This window comes from Chelonia mydas, chromosome 1, assembly GCF_015237465.2.
Source record: "Chelonia mydas isolate rCheMyd1 chromosome 1, rCheMyd1.pri.v2, whole genome shotgun sequence".
In the NCBI taxonomy this organism is placed as follows: Eukaryota; Metazoa; Chordata; order Testudines; family Cheloniidae; genus Chelonia; species Chelonia mydas.
The window spans coordinates 343,828,693-343,852,310 of record NC_057849.1 but is presented as its reverse complement, the minus strand read 5'-3'; the positions used below and the strand labels follow the sequence as shown (position 1 = coordinate 343,852,310).

Sequence of the window (23,618 nt, the reverse complement as noted above, 5' to 3'; positions counted from 1 at the left end):
GGAGAGTTCTCTGAAAACATCCACTCAATGTGCAGCGACAGTAAAAAAAAGCGAACAGAATGTTGGGAATCGTTAGGAGAAGGATAGATAAGAAGACACAAAATACTTTATTGCCTCTCTTTAAATCCATGGTACGCCCACATCTTGAATACTGCATGCAGATGTGGTTCCCCCATCTCAAAAAAGATATATTGGAATTGGAAAAGTTTCAGAAAAGGGCAACAAAAATGACTAGGGGTATGGAACGGCTTCCATATGGGGAGGGATTAATAAGACTGGGACTTTTCAGCTTGGAAAAGAGATGACTAAGAGGGGAAATGATAGAGGTCTATAAAATCATGACTGGTGTGGAGAAATTAAATAAGGAAGTGTTATTTACTCCGTCTCATAACCCAAGAACTAGGGGTCACCAAATGAAATGAATAGGCAGCAGGTTTAAAACAAACAAAAGGAAATATTTCTTCACCCAATGCACAGTCAACCTGTGGAACTCTTTGTTGTGAAGGCCAAGACTATAACAGGGTTCAAAAAAGAACTAGATAAGTTCCTGGAGGATAGGACCATCAGTGGCTATTAGCCAGGATGGGCAGGGATGGTGTCCCTAGCCTCTGTTTGCCAGAAACTGGGAATGGGCGATAGGGGATGGATCACTTGATGATGACCTGTTCTGTTCATTCCCTCTGAAGCACCTGGCGGTGGCCGCTGTCAGAAGACAGGAGACTGGGCTAGATGGACCATTGATCTGATTGAGTATGGCCGTTCTTATGTACTTAAGAGCCAAGGCTGACGTTTCAGAAGTGCCAGAGGGGTGTCAGTGAGAAGTAAATGAGGATCAGGCCTTGTGACACTTTACTACGTTTTCAGTCTGTTGCTAAGGGCTTGTCTACACACAAAGACGGAGCTGCTTTCGCTCCATTGGTACAGCCCTCCAGGGTGGCTGCCACTGTTAGGCCAGTTCTCCCCGCCGTGGTTGAGGTCACCTGTGCTGGACGCTTACCAGGCTGCTGGGACTGGCTCCCAGAACTGGATGGGTGTATTTCTGATATCCCTCGGCAGAGGTGCCGACTTCCTGAGTTCCCCGGGGGGCGGGCTCAACCCCTTCCCCGCCCCAGGCCCCACGCCCACTCCAGCCCTTCCCCAAGCCCCCACGCCTACCCCACCTCTTCCTGCCTCCGCTCCTCCCCCGCAGCCCAGCACCTCCTGCGTGTGGCTGAACAGCTGATCGCGGCGTGCAGGAGGGGCTGATCGGCAGCACCTGCTAGTGGGGGGGGTTGGGGGGAAGGAGCTGATCCACAGGGCTGCCAATGGCTGCTGAGCACCCACGGCGTCGGTGCCGATCTCCCTGGATTCTGGACAGGCCTTAGCACTGCCTGCTTCTTTGACCTCTAGGCTCACTCCCTGGTCCTAGACTCTGGATCTGGCACCCCTTCTTGAAAGTGGGGCCCCATGGCTCATGGGCGCGTGAGACAGGCTGCACCAGGCCTTTGTGGCCCCTACTGGAGGCCCCGTGGTCCTATCACATCCTGCCCCAGCAAAGGGCTTCTGTTACCCGGAAAGGGTTTCATTTTGATTCCGTCACGTGGCTGGAGGGCTCAGCCACTGAAGACCCACCAAGCGAGGTGGGGGGTGCCAGGAGCAGGGAGAAGGCTGCAGTACTGCTCGCAGCAGCAGGTGGTGCTCAAGAGGTGAGTGTGCCCTGTTAACCACCCCACCACCCGCCCCCTCCAAGACTCCCCAACAGCCTCCCCAACAACCCTCCCCAGAGCTCTGCCCTTGTGGGCACTCTGGTTTATAGTCTGACCCTTCAGGGACATGTCATAATTGAAGCAAACACCACCCAGACTTTGCAGAGGAATTTCTAAAGCCAAAACACTTTACTCATAAACACCACACAAGATATTCAGATTGAGGCTAAATGATACTACTGCCCCATCTCCCTAACACCCTCCCAGCTCATGCAATGTGCCGTGCCCTCCCCCTGCACCCCACATCCCGTCTCCACTCCACTCTCAACAAGCTTTCTAGCCACTTTTTCCTGCCCAAGACTTGAGCCTCTGCTCCCCAGCGACCTATGCACTGCCCCTCACACTGCTGGTTGCTCCATCAGCTTGGGGATCCCGTCCTCGCCTGGTTCTTTGTAGGAGAGCCCCTAGCTCCTTAGGGCAGGGACACCAAGGGGGAGCAGTCACAGGCTAGGAAGGAGGCCCCAGAGGGGGATGGAGCCGTTATGAACATAGGACTGGAAAGAGCCTCGGGGTCACCGAGTCCAGCCCGTGCTATGGCCGGCAACCCCGTCACGCCATCCCCTTCGTAAACTTACCAAGCTCCACCTGAAGCATTGTCTCCATGCGTTTCCTTTCCCTCCCCACCGCTAGGGAGGCGCTCGGGTCCAGAGGCTCCCCAAACAGCATGCACAGACTCAGGCCCTGGATCCCCCGCCCCAGACCGGAGGCTGGGCTGGACTCAGAACAGGAGGAGTGAGAGACTCTGTGTCCCGTTCTCTAGTCTCCTCAGGCATCCAGCTCCCCACAACCTGGTAATGGATTGGAACTAGTTCTCTGACCCCCAAAGCCAGCTAGTCCCCCCATGAGCTGAGGCCAGGCCAGAGGCAGCACCCCTAGAGGTGAAAGGCCCCGTGTCCCCTTCTCTGATTCTACTGAGCTAATCAGTCCTGCTAACTTGGGGTTAGACTGGTGCTGAGCCCACTAGAGGGGAAGAGGCCCCGGGTCCCATTCCCTGATCCATCCAGCATCTCCATCACAGACTCACTTTTATTTTCCTTAAAACCACCAGTGCCCCATGGCGGGCCTTGCCCATTAGGGACTAGAACACACTCCAGAGTGACTGCTTCATGGTGTGGAGATTTGTTAATTCAAGCAAAGAGCTTGGAAGGCAGAAGGTGAAGTTCATGTGCTGAGTTACTATTAGATCAGCGTCTCCAGGTGCTGTCCCCCTGAGCTGGTCTCTCCCCACCCACTGCCCCACGGCCCTTTGCCCCACTCAGGCAGTGGGAGAGAGTCGGGGCTTCTCTATTGGGTTTAGGTGTTTCTATGGTGCCTTATCACCGAGATCTCTTCTTTCGGGGACCCAAAGGCTTTTCTCCCCTGTCTCTGCAGTACAGACGCTGGAGGTGGACAGATCGCTCCCTGTATTACTACAAAGCTTGGAACACTGGGGAACCAAACAATGACCATGGTGTCGAGTACTGTGTCGAGCTGCCGAATTACAGGGGTAAGCAGACGGTTCAAACACACATGCACCAACAAAGCAGCCAAGACAGGACCCTAGCCACACCCTCCAGCTCTCTCTGTGGGGATGGCCCCCTGTCCTGTCAGCCTGCCTGTCTCCCTCAGCTCACTCTGCCACTCCCTCTCCTCTCAACTCACCTGGTAACTCCTCCCCCACGCATCCCAGTGTGAGGTTCAGCTCCAGTCAAAGGCAGGCCATACAGTACATTTGGCCCCAGACAATCCGTTAAACGGAAAGACCCAAGCAGAGCTATTGTCCACTAGATGATGTGCAGGCAGGGTATCGGTTCTTCAGTTGGTGCCTTTGGCACCCTGATTCTAGAGGCAGCCAAGGGGCTATTTTGGCCCCGGGACAATTTAGAGCAGCCTCAGGACTGCTTTGACAGCGGCAGTAACAACCTGGACGGCCAGAGCACAGGAGCTTCCGCCACATCCCAGCCTGTCCCCTATGCTGAGGAGACCAGGGTTGGGCAAAGGCAGATGTCTCTCTTCTGGGTTCCCCTATGCAAGAGGAATCCCCAGCTGGCCACTTAAGCCAGCTTTCTGCTGTCCATGTTGCTGGAGTGGCGTGGGGGGTGGAGCGGGGCTGAAGGTCTCATCCCATTCACTGACAATAGGACAGAGAGCTGGATGAACAGGGAAAGCTCACTCGCTAATTCATGAATGACTCATTCTTCATGGGGCTCTGCTAGTCACACAGACTTGCCCAGCCTCAAATGCTCACGAGTCTGAGTGTTCTACTCCCAGCCCTGCCACTGATCTCCTGGGTGACCTTGGACAAGTCACTTCCCCACTATGGGCCTCAGTTTCCCCTCCCACCTCTCGTCTCCTTAGACTGTGCACTCTCTGGAGCAGGGATTGTCTGTTGGTATGTGCATGCATAGCACCTAGCACCAAGAGGCCCCGTCGTGCTCTCATCAGACATATTCCAACACAATAGAAGAGGGTTGTGACGGGTTGGATCACAGAAAACCCCTTGGGGCTGCCAACTGATTTGCCAAGACTACTTCTGCCCCTGTTTTCCCTGGCAGCTTGGGACTTCAATGCCCTGCCTGGTTTGAGCCAGACATGCTTACCTGCTGCAAACACAGCCCCAGGTCTGAACCATGTCCCCCAACAGCTGCAGGCTTAACTGAAAACAGCTTAAGAAGTGTTCCTGTCTCTAACACTCAGATGCCCAGCTCACAGTGGGGTCCAAACCCCAAATAAATCTGTTTTACCCTGTATAAAGCTTATACAGGATAAACTCATAGATTGTTCGCCCTCTATAACACTGTTAGAGAGATATGCACAGCTGTTTCCCCCCCTCCCCCCCAACCAGGTATTAATACATAATCTGGGTTAATTAATAAGTAAAAAGTGATTTCATTAAATACAAAAAGTAGGGTTTAAGTGGTTCCAAGTAGTAACAGACAGAACAAAGTGAATTACCAAGCAAAATAAAATAAAGCACACAAGTCTAAACCTAATACAGTTAGAAAGTGATTACAGATGAAACCTCACGCTCAGAGATGTTCCAGTAAGCTTCTTTTGCAGACTAGGCTCCTTCTAGTCTGGGTCTAGCAATCACTCACACCCCTATGGTTACAGTCCTTCGTTCCAGTTTCTTTCAGGTATCCCTTGGGGTGGAGAGGCTATCTCTTGAGCCAGCTGAAGACAAAATGGAGAGGTCTCCCAGGGGTTTAAATAGACTCTCTTGTGGGCGGACACCCCTCCCTCCCCCTATGTAGAATCCATCTACAAACAGGAGTTTTAGAGTCACATGGACAAGTCACATGTCCATGCATGACTCAGAATTTACAGATAGCAGCCATTGTTCACATGCTACCTTGAACGTCCTCAGGTAGATTTCTTATGTGGATTGGAGTCTTCCAGGATCCATTGTCTATTAAGTGTTTCTTGATTGGGCACTTAACTTGCAAAGTCCTTTCTAAGGAAGCTGATCAAATGCTTTACTAAAGCTACTTAAAATCAAACAAGTACACAGCCAATATTCATAACTTTGAGTACAAAAATGATACATGCATACAGATATATTCAATAGACCATAACCTTTGCAGAGATGTGCTACATGGCCTATCTAGCTAAAATATATTCCAGTTATGTCCTATTTACTTTCTTAAGCAGATTTCCATAAAGCATTATGGGGTGCAATGTCACAAGGGTCTTCCACTGTCACTCCGACACAGCGTCCCTCATGGAACGATGGAGCCTGTCCCTGTCTGAGGCACATGGGCCTTCATCTCCAGCCTCCTCATCCTCGCAGCCTCGTGCACAGGAGCTGGGGTCTTCTCTCAGCAGTGTGCAATGAGAAGGAACATCACTGTAAGGGCAGGAATGGTCCCACTCGCCCTTCCACTGCCCCAGTGATTTCTGTTTTGCCTTCTAGATTTTAAGAACTGGAATGATAAAGACTGTCAGACGAAAAATGGCTACGTTTGCAAGTATCGACCCTAGCGAGGGGAGTCGCTCTCCTGCGCCTGAAGGGGGAGCTCAGCGCCTGGGATGTAAAAGAACTGGGCTCCTTGGGCATGATCAGACAAGATCCAGACTTTCCAATGCCTTTGCTGCATCAAGGGACAGTCCTCTCCCTCCCTGAGAGACCAGATCTCACTTCCCCAGCTGCAAACTCTCTTCCCCGAAGTGTGTCTGCTCTAGTTACATTCCTGCCCCCTCCCCTCAGTGGCTGCAGCCCACAACAAGAATAAACTCTCCTGAGCATGCAGTTCTGTGTGTGTCTCCTCTGTCCCAATCCTGGCCCTGCATAGAGGCGTCCATCCAGCCCCCTCTGACTGTGTCCTGAACTGCCCAGATCTCAGTGGAGGAGAGGAAGGGGATCCTCAGAGGGAGGCAGGATTGGTCTCCCCTTTTGGATAAGGGACAGGACTTCGTCTCCCTCTAGATATCTGCAATAACCAGAGTTTCTTCTCTCTTCTGGCCCACCCATCTCCTCCTGGTCTTATCTCCACTCAGACACACAAAGCAGGGACATTTCTAGCGGTTGTGTAATCATCAGGCCCCACCAGAGCTGGAAGCATTTGCCACAGTACTAAGCAGGCTGAGGTCCCTGAATACCACCCCTTGGACCTTTTTCCAACTGGTCAGTGTTGGACAGTGTCTGGGTTATGTTACTACTCCTGGGGGAATTCTGCACCACTGTGTGTGCAGAACTGGCTCGAGCCCCTCCACCGCAGTAATCTGGGAAAACTTAACACCGCCCCGGGCGCCTCCAAGAGACAATACGTCCCCACTCACAGGCACTGAGTCTGTGTTTTACAAAAGAGAACTGCTATTGAAAGGGAAAGGGAACCCAGCATTAGTTTGGGAAAAACATCACAACCACACTCAAACACATGTGATCATAAGCCAAGCCAACCCCACAGCACACTTTTGTTAGGTGGGTTCATTTTCGTATGTTTTGTGACTACAGGAATCCATGTTGGTTTCAAAATGGAATTTTATGCCCACGTGAGCTATAGGTCCATTTTCCCGCTCTTTTATTTCTCCTGGAGTTGTAAACAACTTCTGGTCAGAACTGGTTTTCCTAAGGGGTTTCCCAGAAGGGGCTTCCCGCCTTTTCTAAGGGGTTTCCCGGGCAAGTGTATAAAAAGCTGCCCCGAACATGGCCTCAGGGCTGTCCAACTGAGTGGCAGCCAGGGACGGTCACGGGTCATGGGTCTTACCTGCAGACATCTATCCATCCTAGGGATTTTCCTCCTACAGCTTCCTCACCTGTAAAGAGAAGAGAGGAGAAGAAACAGCACTTACCTTTGTCATCGTCCATCGCTGTGCTCCTGAGCGTACCATTTCTTCTGTTTTCCTGTGGCCCCGAAGGAACATCAAGGGACTCCTTGGAGCTCCTCTCCAAAGCCTGCCGTTAGCCAGAGGATTGAGGTCCCAAGCACCTGCTGTCGCTTTGAATCTGTGAAGACGGTTTTTATATCTGTTTTGTAGGGTGGAGTTTGGGGGTAATCACTGTATTGCGCAATTTTGCTCTTTATTCCCCTTCTTATTTGTCCCACTCTTTGTTATAAACCCTTCAATACACTTTATTTGATTTTACCTTTACTGATTGACTCCTCATTATTTAGGGTGGGAGGGGTCCTCTTTGCAGGAGAAGGGATCCTTCCAGATGACAGACGCTGGACAGGGAGGCCGAACCTAGGGAGACTGAAAGCATAAGGATCTCTTTTCTTATCACACACACACACTCCTCCCTTGCCTTTCAGGTCCTTTTCCCCCTTTAACACAGGGCAGTGTCTTTGGCCTCAGTTTCCAGCTGCTGGTGGGAAAGTCTGAGGAATGAACGTCCCATTAGCACATCGCTCCCCTCTCCCTCCACTGCACCCCACTCACAGTTGGCCGTCCTTGGTCAGCAAAGACTCAGAGCTCAGAGGGGCCTTCATGTGGGTTCCCGCCCCCCCCCCACCCAGGACGTGCATTGAGCACAACGGACCCTGCTGCCACCCTTCCCTCTGCCACCATCGGTCACCCCGGCGCTGCTGCTGCTTCTCTGCCGCCACCCGCCGCTCTCTGCGATGCCACGTTCTCAGGTCCCACCACTGAACCCAGCGCTCGGTGGGTAGCGGGAAACCTCACTGCTCGGGCGCTCTCTTTCCCTGCACCACCGTCCCGCACCAGGTCGATGGCTCGGCAGCTAGAGCTCATCACCAACTCTTGCTGGTGGCCGCTCTGACAATTTTTCCTAAAAGACTTAATTAACTTTAGGAAAAACAAATAAATATGCTCATGGACACGTCCACGCCATTGTAATTACACTAAATGTAGGGTTTGTATTTTGCAGACTCAAGAATAAAAACAATGTACAGGTGTCTCTATTGTTTACTAGACCCAAATGCAATAGAAACACAAATAAGGTGCTTTGAACGTTCTTATCTGTTTTGTTGTTTCTTTGGCTTTTTTGGTAAAAAGGTGGATGTCCGTACGACAGTTTGACCCGGACGTTGCTCCTAGTCTTGGTGCTCTGGCAGGAGCGACTCACCGTGGCCAGGGAGCTGCCAAACCCTGTAGTTACAGCCACTGTGAACAGCGAGTGCGGCCCTTCAGCAAAGCCCACCCTGGGGAAGGTGGGTTGGGAACTCCCCTGTGGCTGTGGAGTCCCAGGCTCCCCGTGCCCCGGCCAGGCAGGAGTGGGAGAGCTGCCCAGGGGGATGCCCTGGGGACCCAATGCCTCAGCTGCCGGCACTGACAAGAGCTGGCTCCAGCCCCACGGGTCTCCAGAGACTGCTGCCTACACCCTGCTTCACGAGGGCACTTCACTGGAGGGTGATGGCCTGCATCAGGACAGGCTCAGCCCACTTCTGCTGCCCTTTACTCATACAACAAGGTAACAACCTGTCATTCCCCTGCATTCAATAGTAAAGTGATTTGTAACCCACCAGCAGCCAACACTGCTCCCTTTGGCACGGCAGCTCTGTCTGCTGGATATCGAGGCAGAGAAGGTGAGTTCATAGAATCGTAGGACTGGAAGGGACCTCGAGAGGGTCACCTAGCCCAGTCCCCTGCACTCAAGGCAGGGCTAAGTATGATCTAGAGTCTAGACCATCCCTGGCAGGTGTTTCACCGGCTCTTAAAAATCCCCAGTAATGGTGAGTCCACAACCTCCCTAGCCAATTTATTCCAGTGCTTAACCACCCTGACAGCTAGGAAGTTTGTGTCCAACCTAAACCTCCCTGGCTGCAGTTTAAGCCCATTGCTTCTTCTCCTGTCCTCAGAGGTTAAGAAAACAATTTTTCTCCCTCCTCCTTGTAACAACCTTTATTACTCATGTAAACACAGAAGTCTTTTTCCCCCAGCCCATCACTAGATGTTAGAGGAGAGCTCAGTCACTCCCTGCTCACATAGCCACTGGGAGCTGACAACAGGAAGGGGTTCAGAGGGTTAACAGCCCCTGGGGAATGCGGCTCCTCCCACCAGCTGGGCATCCCAGTTACTCAACCCTGCACAGAGACCAGGCATGAGGGGCAGACGCAGCCCTGCTTCTATGCCACCCAACCCTGCAACCCTCTGCAGGGCCCCACAGAGCCAGGATCAGCCCCAGCACAGCAGTGTGTGGCTGTGTGTGTGGCTGGGGGGGGGAATGTGTTCACAGGGGCATGCATGTGAGTCGTGCAAGTGTTCGCAGGAAGGGGGGTGTGGGGAGGGGGATGTTCAGAGGGGAAGGGTGGGTGACGTCTCTCCTGCTGCCCCCCCTTCCCATCCTGGACACCTGCCAGCTCTTTGCACAGAGATCAGGAAGCTGAAACTCAGAGAAATGAAACCTAAAGGGAGCGTGAGGAATCAGAAAGAGCTGGGCTGGAAACGCAGCAGGCTATGGTGAGGCCCCAGCCCCTGCCAGCTGCCTCACTCTGGGGAGAATGCACTCTGGGGCAAATGCATTCGGCTGGCAAGGCCTCAGGCTGCTCTGAGAGCCTGGGATGACCGGGGCTGGGAGCACACGGGACATGATGGGATTTGTGCCTTTAAGGAGCCCTTATGCATCTCCAGCAAGGGGCTCTCAGCTGGGAGGCTGGTCAGGGCCCGTTAACCCTCGCAAGCCAGGCCTCAGGCACCGACACCCCCCAACAAAAAGCAACCGCAGCTTTGCATCCCCTTTAAATAAATTGCTCTAGATGTGGCCCTAGGGTGCTGGCTGTTCCCCCCTCACCGCTCAATGATGGGACAGTCCCCCCTACCGATCGAGGGCAGAGAACCAGGCAAACGATTCCCTGAGTTTGTTGAAATCGGCTTTTTCAGTGTATTGTCCTTATTGCTGCTGCTCCCCCTGCTTCCTTCCCCTGGATCACAAACTCTTTTATCGCTTGTGTAGTCCACTTTCATCCAAGTTGCCTTTCCACCTTCAGATTCACAGCCAGCTCCTCCCTATTAGTGAGAAGGAAATGGCAACTAGCCACCGGCCTTCCCCCCTTTACATCCTCCACCTTCTGAAACAAAAACAAAATGTAGATTTAAAAAACCCTATGGAAAGACGCTTCTCCCTCTGGGAGAGGAGAAAACCAAACATGTGACAGGCGTGAGTCACAGTAGTTAATGCACAGCTGGAAAGCGCTCAGACACTGCAATGAGGAGCAGAGAGTAAGAACCCATGTAGGACTGAACAGAAGAGACCCCCACACTGTCCCCACAGCGCAGTGGAACCAGGCAGGGGCCCACGGAGATAGAACGCGATCGTGTCATTGAAGAGCGCACCAGCATGCGGCACTACAAAGGGAAGAGATGAGGCTGCACAGGGAACCTGGGTAACGATGCAGCCTCTGGCGGGACACAGCTGAGAGTATCAGTTCAGGACAAATTGCTTAGAGCAGGGCAGTTACAGCCCAAGGTTGGGTTTCCTTTACTATTAAGGCACACCAAACCAGCCGAACAGATCACTTCGGTCTCACCCCACTGGCTAACCATAAGTCACACAAGCAATTCCCTTAGACACTCCAGTTCCCCAGTAACACCACCAGGGCCACTCGTTATGGGGACGACTGGTTATGAAAACCAATACCCCAGTAAAAAGAAAAACGGTTCTCCCAAACCTAAAGGACCAAGCCCCAGACCCAGGTCAATATACAAGTCAGATCTTACCCACAAATCACACTGTTGCCAATCCTTTAGAATCTAAAAGTTTACTCATTGAAAGAAAGAAATATAGATGAGAGCTAAAATTGCTTAAATGGAATCATGATATACAGTGATGGCAAAGTTCTTGGTTCAGGCATGTCGCAGTGATGGAATAAACGGCAGGTTCAAATCAAGTCTCTGGAGAACGTCCCCAGCTGGGATGGGTCATTCAGTCCTTTGTTTCAGAGCTTCAGTGTCGCAAAGTCTCTCCAAAGTAAGAAACAGGATTGAAGATAAAATGGAGGGATTTCCAGGGCCTTTTATATCCTCTGCCATGTGGAAGGACACCCCTTTGTTCCTACTGTGGAAATCACAGCAGCAAGATGGCCTTTGGAGTCACATGGGCAAGTCACAAGTCCCTGCATGGACTCAATTCTTTTACAGGGGAGAGCAGCATTGCTCACATGCTACCTTGAACATTCCCAGAAGACTTCTCATGTGAATTGGAGTCTCCCAAGTCCACTGTCCGTTAAGTGTTTCTTGACTGGGCACTTACTGAGAATAGTCCCCTTCTCAAGAAGCTGACCTAAATGCTTCCCTGAGGCTACTTAGAATCAAGCGCATTGAGATACAGGTACATAGCCAATGTTCATTCACTTCAGCCACAACAACGATACACCCAGACAGACAGCATAATCCTACCCAGCCAGTCCGAACCTTTCCATAGGACACCTCACACCACAACCTCTGTACCATATTTGCTGCAAATATATAACAGTGGTTGCAACAATGATCTATACGGTCACAGGTCATGTCAATAACGTCACAACCTGACTACTATTTCCTCCACTTTAGAGGGTTTAATTTGTATGTGGGGGAGGCATTTTCAAAAGTGCCTAAGTGCTGAGGAGCACGGCTCACGCTGGCAGCCAATGGTGCCTGGGTACTAAACCGGGGGGGGGCCCTTTGGAAAATCGCACCCCTGCGCGGATAAAAGCTGGGGGAGGGCTCGGGAGAGGAGGAGACCTGGGGAGCAGGTACAAAGCTCTCACCTTTGGCTAATTGCCCTGCCTCCGTCATCGCCCTCTGCTCCTCGCTGCTCTGTGCCCAGGCAGGGCCCTGGCATTGCATGAGGGCGATACGAACACCCCTCGGTGGGGGGCAAGGGCTGGCCGGGCCGGGACAGGGCAACCGGTTCGGGGCAGGGGGCTGTGGAGCTGGTTGGGGGCGTAGCGGGGAGCGCGCCGCAGGCGTGGCGATGGTGAGTGACCCCGTCTGTGTGCTGGGAAGCCCAGGCCAGGATTGTACGTGTGCAAGCGCGTGTGTGCGCACAGACACACACAAACACACACACACACACCCATAACTAGTCCCATGTCACCCATGGAGCTGCAGGTGGCGACTCAGGCTGAGCGGACGCTGAAGATGACAAGTGGAAGTGAAAGTTAAGTTTCAGTTTCCTTTTCTCCTGCTCACTCTCGCTTCCTGGGGAAATGCAGCTCCCCAGCCAAACCAGCGAGATCCCCAGCGAGCCACCCGCCCTGCGTATAAAGGGCAGCATCGCCCGGGCGGCCACAGTCCGTCCTGCCCGGGCAGAACTCGGGTCTCTCCCAGAACCGGGCACTTCCACACCGCGGGAGGAAACCCGGGGCAGGGAAAGGAGCCGTCACCTCCCCTGGCTGGGACTCTCGGATCGCGATGAGGTAGGAGCCTTGGGGTCGCTGGGCGGGGGGGACATTTCCAGCGAGGGCTAAAGTCAGACAGCTTGCCACCCCCCCTCTGCGCATTTCTGGGGCTGTAAATCTCCGGCTTTTAAATCTCTGGGGCGGGGTCACTCCGGGGTGATTCTGCGTCCCGTTGACTCTCCAGGCTGGTGCCTCTCAGAGCTAGTGCAGGTCACTGTTGACACCTCGCCCTGCGAGCTCCCCTCGCTGTACCTTCACGGAGAACTCCCCCTCTGGCCAGCTGTCACTCCGGGTTCACTCCGCATCAACGGAGGAGCCGGTAAGAGAGTGCCCCCCCCCCCCCCAGCCCTGTGCTCCCCTCTCTCTTGTGTTTCAGAGGAGCAGCCCTGTTAGTCTGTATTCACAAAGAGAAAAGGAGGATTTGTGGCACCTTAGAGATGAACCAATTTATTTGAGCATAAGCTTTCCTGAGCTACAGCTCAGGAAACCTGGCTGCTGGTGTGGGGCAGGGGGGAGAGATTAACTCTGATCCCTGGGGAGCTGGAGCCAAGGGGCAGCTGGGGGGCGGGATGGGACCAGCCCAGGAGATGCAGAGAGAAAAGGCAGCAGCAGCAGGAGCCCGGAGCTACCGCGCAGGGGAGGCTGCTGGGAGGGGAACCAGCTGCTTGCAAAGGAGGGGGGGGGGGCTCTTGTGAACGCTCAGCCTGGAGCTGAGACCACGTAACCCCACTGCCCTCCCCCCCCCAAGGACCACCCTGAGCGCAGGGCACCGGCACCAGACCAGAGCGCAGGGACAGCTGGAGGGAGTGGGGGGAGGGGGGCGGCTGTGTGTCTAGCAAGGCAAAGGGGGGGGGGGTCCTGTGGTCTAACAAGGCCGGGGTGGGGGGGTTGTTCTATTGTTCAGTGTGGGACTTGTTCCAGGGTGACCATATTTCAGCTTCCCAAAAAGAGGACACTGCCGAGTGGGGAGGGGGAGGGAATGTGGGGGTGGGGGTACAATTGGTGGGTGCTGGAAGGGATACCTGCAGCAGGGGCACTCACTGGAGGTGGGGGGCAGTGTCGCTCCCTGTCATGGTGGTGGGGATGATTGTAGCATGTAGTGGAAATTCATTCAGCCCAGATGGAGTCTCATTTTCCCCTCTCTTTGCAGCACCCTGCGTCTGAAGGAGAAGCTGCAGGCCCTCCAGTGCCACTTCACCTGGAACTTTGAAATCAGAGACCAGGTAGATGCAGCTCACCTCCTCCAAACTCTGGCTCTCAGGATTGCCCACACTCACTACCAGAACCAGCCCACGCTCCTTGCCATGCAGGCTTATCTCTGCCACCTGCAAGGGCAATATGAAGACGCTCTGCAAAGCCTGAGAGAAGCCGAAGAGATTCTGCAAAGAGATCACCCAGATAACTTCCCCCGGCAGGTCCTGGTCATTTATGGAAACTACGCCTGGATCTATTATCACTTGGCCCACTATGATTTGGTTGAGCTTTACCTGGACAAGGTTAGAGAGATCTGCCGCTCCCTGAAGAGCCGCTCTCCACATGCAGCTCAGATCCCTGAGATACATGCACAGAAAGGCTGGTCTCTCCTGGCAGCAGGCTTCCGCAATGGCATTGAAGCCACAAAGTGTTTCCAAATTGCATTAAGAGAAGACGAAGCAAATGGGGAATTTCTTGCTGGGTTGGCAATTGCGGTCTTTGCATCATGGACTCACTCACACAAGCCTGTACTTCGGGAAGCAGCCAAAAAGAAGTTGGTTGCCATTCTCCATGAACAGCAGCAAAACTATGAAGCTAAGGTGTATTTAGCCAAGATCCTAAAGAAGTGTGATAGACAGCAAGCCGAAGCCCTCTTAGAAGATGTTGTTCAGAATAGCCTGGACCCTGAGGTCCTGAGACATGCAGCCAAGTTCTTTCAACCAGAATTCATAGAAAAAGCAATCTCTGTTCTAGAGCAAGCAATCTCTCTGAACCCCAATTATCATCTCCTTCACTATGACCTTGGCGTCTGCTACAAGAAACAACTGGAGCAGGCCAAGTCAGGCAGAAGAGAAGAAATATTGGCAGCAGCTATTGAGGCCTTCAAAAAGGCTGTGCAGAAAGATCCAGCCTCTGTGTTTTCAAGGCTGGCTTTAGCTGACATGTATGGAGAAAACACACCTCACTACCAAGAAGAGATTTATCTCAATCTCCTGAGTGAAATGCCCAGCCTCAGCAAGAGGTGTCAGCAGGCAGTCTACCTTCACTGGGGGGATTTCCTCTTCTACAAGCAGAAGTCAGTGTGGGAGGCAGCTAAGATGTACAAAGCAGGTTTTGCCATTCCAGACAACTACCTGGAGAGGCAACAACTGAAAAGCAGGTTGGAAGAGGTGTCAGGAGAATTCCAGCAGAGCTCCCAAACCACAGAGGCTGAGGCCATACATTACTTCATTCAAGAGAATGAAAGTCCGTGGTACATGGGGAGATCCACTGGTGGCAACAACAGAGCAGGAGACTGGAGAAGGAGAGAAAATGCGGGATCCTTTCCCTTCCCTTCCGTGGACACACCACGACCTCTTTCTTAAGTGAGTCACTTTCCCCACCTGTGTAACAGTGATATTCGTGATGCAAATGATTCTGGGTTCCCTGAATTGTTCAGACCACAGCACATCCTGCTGCTGTTTCTCATAATTATTATTAGCTACCTTTCTTCTGATAGCACCTAGAAGCCCAGACATGGACCAGGACCCCATTGCGTCTGGCCCCAAAGAGTCTACCGTCTGCAACGAGAGACAACAGGAGGGAACCGGCAGACAGACGGAGGAGCACAAAGAGACAATACTGGTCAGCAAAATGACAGTGGTCTCAGCCCACCAGCCGTTGTCAAGTGTTTTGTAAGTATCACCGCAGAGGACAGTTTAGCTTCTGACACTGAGGAGCTGTTTCTACTCAGAGGGGACAGTGCGACCATCCTTGTCTCTAAGCAAACCTACCTTCCAGCTCTGCTGCCTTCTAACGTCCACGCAGCAAATAAGAATGGAGTTTCTTCTAACGGCGTTGAGTTTTTGTATTTGTATGGCTGAGTGCCTGTAGTGTGTCTATATCATGAGTCCCATCTTTGCTTTCAGCACCTCTCACTGACAATGACTCACATTGACATGGCACCTTCATCCTCAGCTTGTCACTGATCTGCTATGGTTTTATTTCATTTACAATAAAAGTAACTGAGAAAACAGAAATCAGTCAATTACACCATCTTGGAACATTCCTTTCCGTGCCCTTAGATTGCATCGGGGTGAGCAGCACACACAGGACCCCACGGGCGCTTCGAACTCACCGTAAACCACCGTGACAGTCACTAATAGAGCTGGAGCCAAGGCTGGAGTTTCAGGAGCTCGCTTGGTGGAAATGAGTGTCCAGATTTACCAAAGAGCTCAGCACACAGCAGCTCCCATTGTTCTCAGCTGGGGTCCAAGACCCCTGCAGTATTCTTAGGAGGGGTGGGGGGTGGGCGGTGGAATCCTCTATTGTTCTCAATGGGGTAGGGTGAGGAAGATTCTCCATGGTTTTCAGTAGACACTGCTAGCCCTTTTGAAAAGCAGCCATAGACGCTTAGACAGCTAAGGGGGTACCTTTGAGGTCTGCTGGGCACTCAAGGGATTACCATAAAGGACCCTAAACTCTCAGGTGGGTGAGGTGGACAAAGGGGTGGGGCAGAGGTAAAGGCTCCTTACCTGGCACGTTCAAAAGCCCTCCCAGGGATCCTGTGTGCTCCAACCCCTCAGGCACAGCGACCCCATCAGGTGCAGGTGAACACGCTCACCCCAGCGCTGCCAGCTGGCCAGGTGCGTCCAAACACCACGGGCCCCTTTGCGCTGCGATGAAGGGATAAGCAGACAGCCAGGGCAGGCTGGGTGTGAGTGAGTGAGAGGGGGGTTGGAACTGGCAGGTTTGCCCTGTCGGGGGATGCTGGAGGGGACGGGGCGTAGATCCACGGGGAGCTTGGGGAAGGGGCAAAACACAGGAAAGCTCTTATCTGGTTGGCGGCTGCTTTGCACGCAGAGCAGGTGCCCTGCTTCCAGCCGCAATCCCTTTCCACAGCAAACCTGGGCAGTCAGCAGGTACCTGCCCCAGGGCTGTCCGGGTTTGGGGGCCCCTCCCAGCAGCTGTTTGTGGATGGATGTATCACCACTCAGAGCTGGAAAGGAGCCGCGTAGACCCAACTACGGGGGTTCAGGCAGTTTTATGGGGACCAGAGCCACCATTCTGTGGGCACAGTGGAGAGCTGAGATGGCGTGACGGGGTTGGTGCTACTCACCCCTCGGCAGCACCGTCTTCTGGCTCATCTGGGGAATTAGCTCGGACGCCCCTTCCCGTGGTTACTCAGCCCGTCGAGCCCCTTGGTCACGCCCTGGCCTCTCACGCACTGGGAGCAGCCGCGCTTCCCTCTCCCTGAGCCCCCCCTCACCTCACGTTAACGTTCTGCCCCTGCCGGGTGTCATCGCAGGCTGCTCCAGACGGCCCCCACCGCCCCCAGGGGCTCTCCCTCATGTGTCACCCCAGCACTGACTGGTGGGGGAACCCGGCCCGCCCTCTGCCCCGGATGCCAGTCCAAGGACCTCAACCCAGCAGCTGTGGGGTATTCCTCTCCCAGCCCTTCCTGCTCCTCCCCTGTGGAAACACCCCCAAACCCAGGGTGCTCCGGCTCCAGCGCCCCCCCACCCCACCCCCCCCCCGGGCTGCTCGGCTCCAGCGCCTGCCCCCGCTCCAGCATCCTCTCCACCACCACCCCCGCTCCAGCTCCCCAGCTCCGGCCCCCTGGCTGCTGCAGCTCTGCCTCCTGCCCAGCTCTGGCGGCTGCTCTCCCCTTAGCTCAGCCCTGCCCTGGCTCTGGGAGCTCCAGCGCACATGGAGGACAGGCCCCCAGGCTCCTGACTCCCTCATTGGCCTGCCCGCCCTGTCAATCAGCCTGACCTAGAGTATTGACCCCTGCCCATTGGCCCCAGGGACTGCCAGTCTCAGGATTCTAATTTCTCCGTGGCCCTTCCCCGCTATTGGCAGAGGGCAGCCAAACAACCCCACTCAGTGTCAGTGCGGGGCCAGCAGCCCCCTTACACCGGGACGGCTTCCTGCTCTCCCCCAGCTGATCCCCTCCATCTCTCTCCCATCCCATCCCTATCCTTTCACCTGCACCACCAGCCTCTTTCCTGTCCCCGTTCCCCCCCCCTCCCGCCTCCTACCTCCCATTCCCTACAAACCTTAAATCTGCCTCCTGCCCCCGAGAGCTTCTCCACCCTCCCTTTACAGGGCTCTGCTGTTCCTGAGACGTAACCATGTCCTGGCTAGCCCCCAACTCCACCCTCATGGAGTGCCAGACATTTTGCCTCTGAGTGTTAGGGTGACCACCCGTTCTTTATTTTATAGGACTGTCCCTTATTTCATTGATTTGGCCCTTATGATGACCATCCATAACTTAATTCTCCTGTGGTTTTTTTCCCCCCTTTCTTCCATCCAACAAAGGTGGTCGCTCTGCTGCACCGGGCTTGGGTCTCACTGAACACAGTCGGAGATGGCTGCCCTCTTCATTACAGGCAACTTCTCTGCCACGTGCAGACAGCCTGTAGGGAAATGGCAGCCATCTTGCTGGCTTCAGCCCCATTGAGAGTAATGGGAGATAGCAGCCAAAATGGTTGCGGAAAACTTCACCCATTGGCAGTGTGGCTGGTGAGGGCAGGGCCTAGAGGGCAATGCGGCCCTGAGCGACCCTCTGTGTCAGGGATGGAGGCTGTGCCAGCCACAGGGGTGGCTCTGCAGGGCTATGGAGAACTGTGTCCATCGGAGCTCCAAGCCCCCTTGGGCCGTGAGAGCCCGGAGGCGGCTCCGCAGGGCCATGGGGAAGCGTATTTATTGTCACACTGGCTGGAGTTGCTCATGAGTGAGAATACCAGCCTCAGGGCAGACTTTTAAGAACCACAGCACAAACCCCAAACTGGCTGGGAGTTCTATACTTCATTTCACCAACCAAGTGACAAGTTTGAACCCCTCAGGCTCTAGGCAGCTTTACCGTGGGGCCACAGACAGTCCCCTGGGGCATTCCAATCTCTCTCGCAACCCAGGCAAGCTTGCTCTGTGGCACATGGTTGCTTTACACCAAAGATCACAAAATATTCAGGTTAGTCTCACTCACAAAGGACCATTCACTTACACCCAGCTCAATTTGCACCTTAGCTCTCACACCAAGACAACACTTGTAGACATTTCTCTAGTAAACTAGGATTTATTAACCAGGAAAAAGAAATAAGAGCATTATTTACAAAGTTAAAACAAGTAACCATACACACAAAAACGTGTTGCAGTCTTAGGATTCACATGGTGCCAGAGCTGATGAAATATGCCAGCTCGATGTGTCCATTAGGGCTAACCCAGGTTAGTCCTCCGGATCTCTTGCTTGTGTTCAGGAATCTTTGCCCCTGAGAATCTAAACAGGATAAAAGGACCATAATTCCTTCTGCTCCGAGATTTTTATCCCATCTCCCTAGAGTCTGGACGAGTGCTTCTACATGCTTGATTTAGTTCTAAACGGGGAGGCACAGGATCCAGCCCAGAGGTGACTGTAGCTGAAACCGCTTTGTAATAGCATCCATAAAATAATTAAATTGAACATACCTGGAGGGAGGGGGACCACCAAAGAAGTCCCACACAGGAGCATTTAATTTCAGAAAGGGGGAACTACACAAAAATGAGGAAGCTAGTTAAACAGAAATGAAATGTCCAGTCCTAAAACCTGTGTATGTAACCTATCATTTAAACCAGCTTCTGTACCAGATGTCTGGAGGATAGCTAATGTGACACCAATTTCTAAAACAGCTCCAGAGGTGATCCTGGCAATTACAGTCCAGTAAGCCTCACTTCCACTACCAGGCAAAGTGATTGAAACTATAATGAGGAACAGAATTATCAGACACAGATGAACACAATTTCATAGAATCATAGGACTGGAAGGGACCTCGAGAGGTCTTCTAGTTCAGTGCCCTGCACTCAAGGCAGGACTAAGTATTATCTAGACTATCACTGACAGGGGATTGTCTAACCTACTTTTTGACAGAGATTCCACAACCTCCCTGTGACGGGATGGGATTCACCACTGTGGCGCCTCCTGCTGGTTGTGATAGGAATTAGCTCTACTCACCAGGGCACCCCTCCTCTCGTGGTGCCCTGTTGCCATCAACTTTTGTTCCAGGACCCACGCCACTCCCAGAACTGTAGAGTCCTCTTCAGTGACACTGCCCCCTGGCTGTGCCACCCTCTGTGTTTTCCCCCTTCCGGGGACCCACGGTCTCTGTTCAGCCACTCCTCCAGTGGCAACTTCAGTCCATTGTCCCAGGGCCACTTCCCATGTAGCTGCAGCACCCTTTTCTGCCCATGACCCTCAGGTCATCAGCCTGCAGGTTGTAGCAACCAGCCCAGAGCTCTCTCTAGCTCCCCCAGCCCCTGCTTGCTGCTCAGAGCCTGGTCTTCTCCCCACAAACTCCATTCAGCTACTGAACTCTGCTATGCCGTGCAGCCCTTCTTATATGCGCCTGCCAGGTCATGATTGCCTGCTTCTCTCAGCCCCTTTCTCATTGGCTGCCTGCAGCTCACTCTCCGTAGGGCTGCTTTTAACCCCATTTCTGCCAGTGGCAGGCAGTCACGCGCCATCACACTCCCTAGGCACTTTATTCCAGTGCATAACCACCCTGACAGTCAGGAAGTTTTTCCTAATGTCCAACCTAAAACACCCTTGCTGCAATTTAAGTCCATTGATTCTTACCCTATCCTCAGAGGTTAACAAGAATAATTTTTCTCCCTCCTCCTTGTAACAATCTTTATAACCGTTTTCAAGTGCATAAATGTCCCCTCCCAGTCTTCTCTTCTCCAGACTAAACCCAGCTTTTTCAATCTTTCCTCATAAGTCATGTTTTATAGACCTTGAATCATTTTTGTTGCTCTCCTCTGGACTTTCTCCAATTTGTCCACATCTTTCCTGAAATGTGGCGCCCAGAAGCTGGACGCAATGCTCCAGCTGAAGCTGTATCAGCGTGGAGTAGAGCAGAAAAATTACTTCTTGTGTCTTGCTTACGACGCTCCTGCTAATACATCCTATTTGTTGCGGAAGAGGTCAACATGGGTTTTGTCAAGGGAAATCATGCCTCACCAACCTATTACAATTCTTGGAGGAGGTCAACAAATATATGGACAAGGCTGATCCAGGGGAAGTAGTGTACTTGCACTTTCAGAAAGCCTTTGACAAGGTCCCTCACCACAGGCTCATAAGCAAGGAAGCTGTTATGAGATAAGAAGGAAGGTCCTCTCATGGATCAGTAACCAATTCAAAGACAGGAAACAAAGGGTAGAAATAAATGGTCAGTTTTTAGAATGGAGAGAGGTGAGTAGTGGTGTTTCCCCAAGGGTCAGTACTGGGACCAGGGACTGTTCAACGTTTTCATAAATAATCTGGAAAAGGCGGTAAAACAGTGATGTGGCAAAATCTGCGGATGATACAAAATTACTCAAGATAGTTAAGTCCAAAGCAGACTGAGAAGAGTTAAAAGGATCTCACAAAACAGGGTGACTGCGCAACAAAATGGCAGATGAAATTCTATGTTGATAAATGCAAAGAAATGCACACTGGAAAACATAATCCCAACTACACATACAAAATGCTGGCTTCTAAATTAACTGTTACCACTCAAGAAAGACTTTGGAGTCGTTGTGGATACCTCTCTGAAAGTATCTGCTCACTGTGCGATGGCAGTCAAAAAAAGCTGACAGAATGTTAGGAACCATTAGCAAAGGGATAGATCAAATAGAAAATATGATAATACCCCTATATAAATTCATGGCACACCCATATCTTAAATACTGCATGCAGATCTGGTTGCCCCAGCTCAAAAAAGATATACTGCAATAGAGAAGGTAGAGAGAAGGGCAACAAAATGATTAGGGTATGAAACAGCTTCCATCTGAGGAGAGATTAAAAAAACTGGGAGTTTTCAGCTTGGAAAAGAGATGGCTAAGAGGGGAATATGATAAAGGTCTATATAATCTTGACTGGTGTGGAGAAAGTGAATAAGGAAGTGTTATTTAGTCCTTTACATAACACAATAACTAGGGCTCACCCAATGAAATTAATAGGCAGCAGGTTTAAAACAAACAAAAGGAAGTATTTCTTTACATAACATACAGTCAACCTGTGGAACTGGTTGCCAGGGGATGTTGTGAGGCCAAAACAATAGTAGGGTTTCAAAAAGAACGAGGTAAGTTCATGGAGGACAGGTCCATCAAGGGCTATTGACAGGATGGGCAGGGATGCAACACCAAGCTCTAAGTGTAACTTGCCTCCAATTGCCAGAAGCTGGGAATGGGCGACAGGGGATGGATCTCTTGATGATTCCCTGTTCTCTCCATTCCCTCTGGGGCACCTGGCATTGGCCACTGTCAGAAGATAGGACACTGGGGCTAGATGGACCTTTGGTCTGACCCAATAGGGCCATTCTTATGTAACCTCTTCATGAGGTCCCAGGAGGCTGGGATGATGTCATGGTTGACAGTATGAAAAGCAGCACAGAGGTCAGGAAGGATGGAGAATGAGAGTTAGGTGAGAGGAGATCATTTAACTCCCAAGGGGTGGCAGGTTCTGTCCCGTGCTGGGTTGTAGAGCAATGGCTGCTGTGCAATTTTACATTTTAACTGAAAAACATAGTGTCATCAGTTTTTGTTCTGAGTTCAAGAAAAGGAAGGAATCAGAAAGTCTCATAGAAATAACTCTCAGGTGTGTTTATGCCTTGAATTCTTAGGGTTTCAGCTGTATCCAGGCCAATTCCAGAACAAAGAACAGACATTGCATCCACAGAGTCCATAAGAATGGCCACAGTGGGTCAGACCAAAGGTCAATCTAGCCCATTGTCCTGTCTTTCAACAGTGGCCAATGGCAGGTGCCCCAGAGGGAATGAACAGAACAGGGAATCCTCAGGTGATCCATCCCCTGTCACCCATTCCCAGCTTCTGGCAAACAGAGGCAGGGACACCATCCCTGCCCATCCTGGCTAATAGTCATTGATGGACCTGTCCTCCATGAACGTCTCTAGTTCTTTTTTGGCCTTCACAACAAAGAGTTCCACAGGTTGACTGTGCATCGTGGGAAGAAATACTTCCATTTCTTTGTTTGAAACCTGCTGCCTATTCATTTCATTTGGTGACCGATAGTTCTTGGGTTATGAGGAGTAAATAACACTTCCTTATTTACTTTCTCCACACCAGTCATGACTGTATAGACCTCAATCATATCCCCCCTTAGTCCTCTCTTTTCCAAGATGAGCAGTCCCAGTCTTATTAATCTCTCCTAACATGGAAGCCGTTCCATGCCCCTAATCATTTTTGTTGCCCTTTTCTAAACCTTTTCCAATTACAATATATTTTTTTGAGATGGGGCGACCACATCTGCACTGCACACAGGACTCACAGCAGGGGGAGGGGTGTAACAGGCCTAGATTGCCACAATTAAATGTCCGGAGAAAGAATATTTACATTCTGCCGACCCTCAGCATCTCCCCATTACATTTCTCTCCTGCCTGCTGACTAGAGTGGGCCCCGTTCCCATTGATACTAAGGTTATGGCTACAGTGCAGTCGCAGGTGTGTCTAGCTCAGGTAGGCATCCCCATGCGAGCTTTAATCTAGCTAGTGGGACTAAAATGAGCAGTGAAGCCGCAGTGGCGCAGATCCGGATGTGGGCTAGAAACACAAGTACGTACCTGCGGGGCCAGATGGGCTTGCAGGTCCTGCACCGCCAAGTGTCACTGCTGTTTTTAGCTGTGATATCTAGGTTACAGCTAGTGCGGGTAGGGCAGCCCATGCTACGGTCCCACCTCTCACTGTAGGGTAGACACACCTTGCGGCCATTTCACAGCACCCTGGCCGTGCGAAGGGGCCTTTCCATTTACACTCGCTTTACGCTGCCAGCGTGCTGGGAACTAGCCTTTGTGTAAATGAGAGTCAGGCCCTTCCTGTCTCCTTGGATAAATGGCCCCCATTGAAGTCAGTGCGAGACTCTCTCTCCACACACACATATACGTATCCTGTTCTCAGCTCTGTTTTGTGACATC

The 23,618-nt window shown here is 52.1% G+C and overlaps 1 protein-coding gene and 2 long non-coding RNA genes across 6 annotated transcripts in view; 2 read left to right on the top strand and 1 right to left on the bottom strand.

The window, feature by feature from the left end:
* The window catches only part of LOC119565105, a 28,057-nt gene extending 20,892 nt beyond the window's left edge, over positions 1-7,165 (bottom strand). For both annotated transcript variants that reach the window (XR_005223836.1, XR_006283522.1), the window contains exon 1: positions 7,017-7,165. This is a non-coding gene — a long non-coding RNA (uncharacterized LOC119565105). The remainder of the gene's footprint in view (positions 1-7,016) is intronic.
* On the top strand, positions 1,546-5,793 carry LOC119565104. 2 transcript variants are annotated; one of them, XR_005223834.2, is made up of 3 exons: positions 1,546-1,685; positions 3,117-3,231; positions 5,638-5,793. It is a non-coding gene; the product is annotated as an uncharacterized LOC119565104 (long non-coding RNA). The 2 variants fall into 2 exon arrangements; XR_006283520.1 differs by lacking the exon at positions 1,546-1,685 and adding an exon at positions 1,723-2,536.
* A 5,001-nt stretch (positions 7,166-12,166) lies between the features above and the next one.
* Positions 12,167-15,714, top strand: LOC119565087 (interferon-induced protein with tetratricopeptide repeats 5-like). 2 transcript variants are annotated; one of them, XM_037889450.2, is made up of 3 exons: positions 12,281-12,520; positions 13,653-15,060; positions 15,195-15,714. In XM_037889450.2, exons 1-2 carry the CDS (start codon positions 12,516-12,518, stop codon positions 15,058-15,060), a joined length of 1,413 nt encoding a protein of 470 aa, XP_037745378.1. In that variant the 5' UTR covers positions 12,281-12,515; the 3' UTR covers positions 15,195-15,714. The 2 variants fall into 2 exon arrangements, with proteins under 2 accessions (XP_037745377.1, XP_037745378.1); XM_037889449.2 differs by having other exon boundaries at positions 12,167-12,520; positions 13,653-15,714.
* Positions 15,715-23,618: the final 7,904 nt, after the last annotated feature.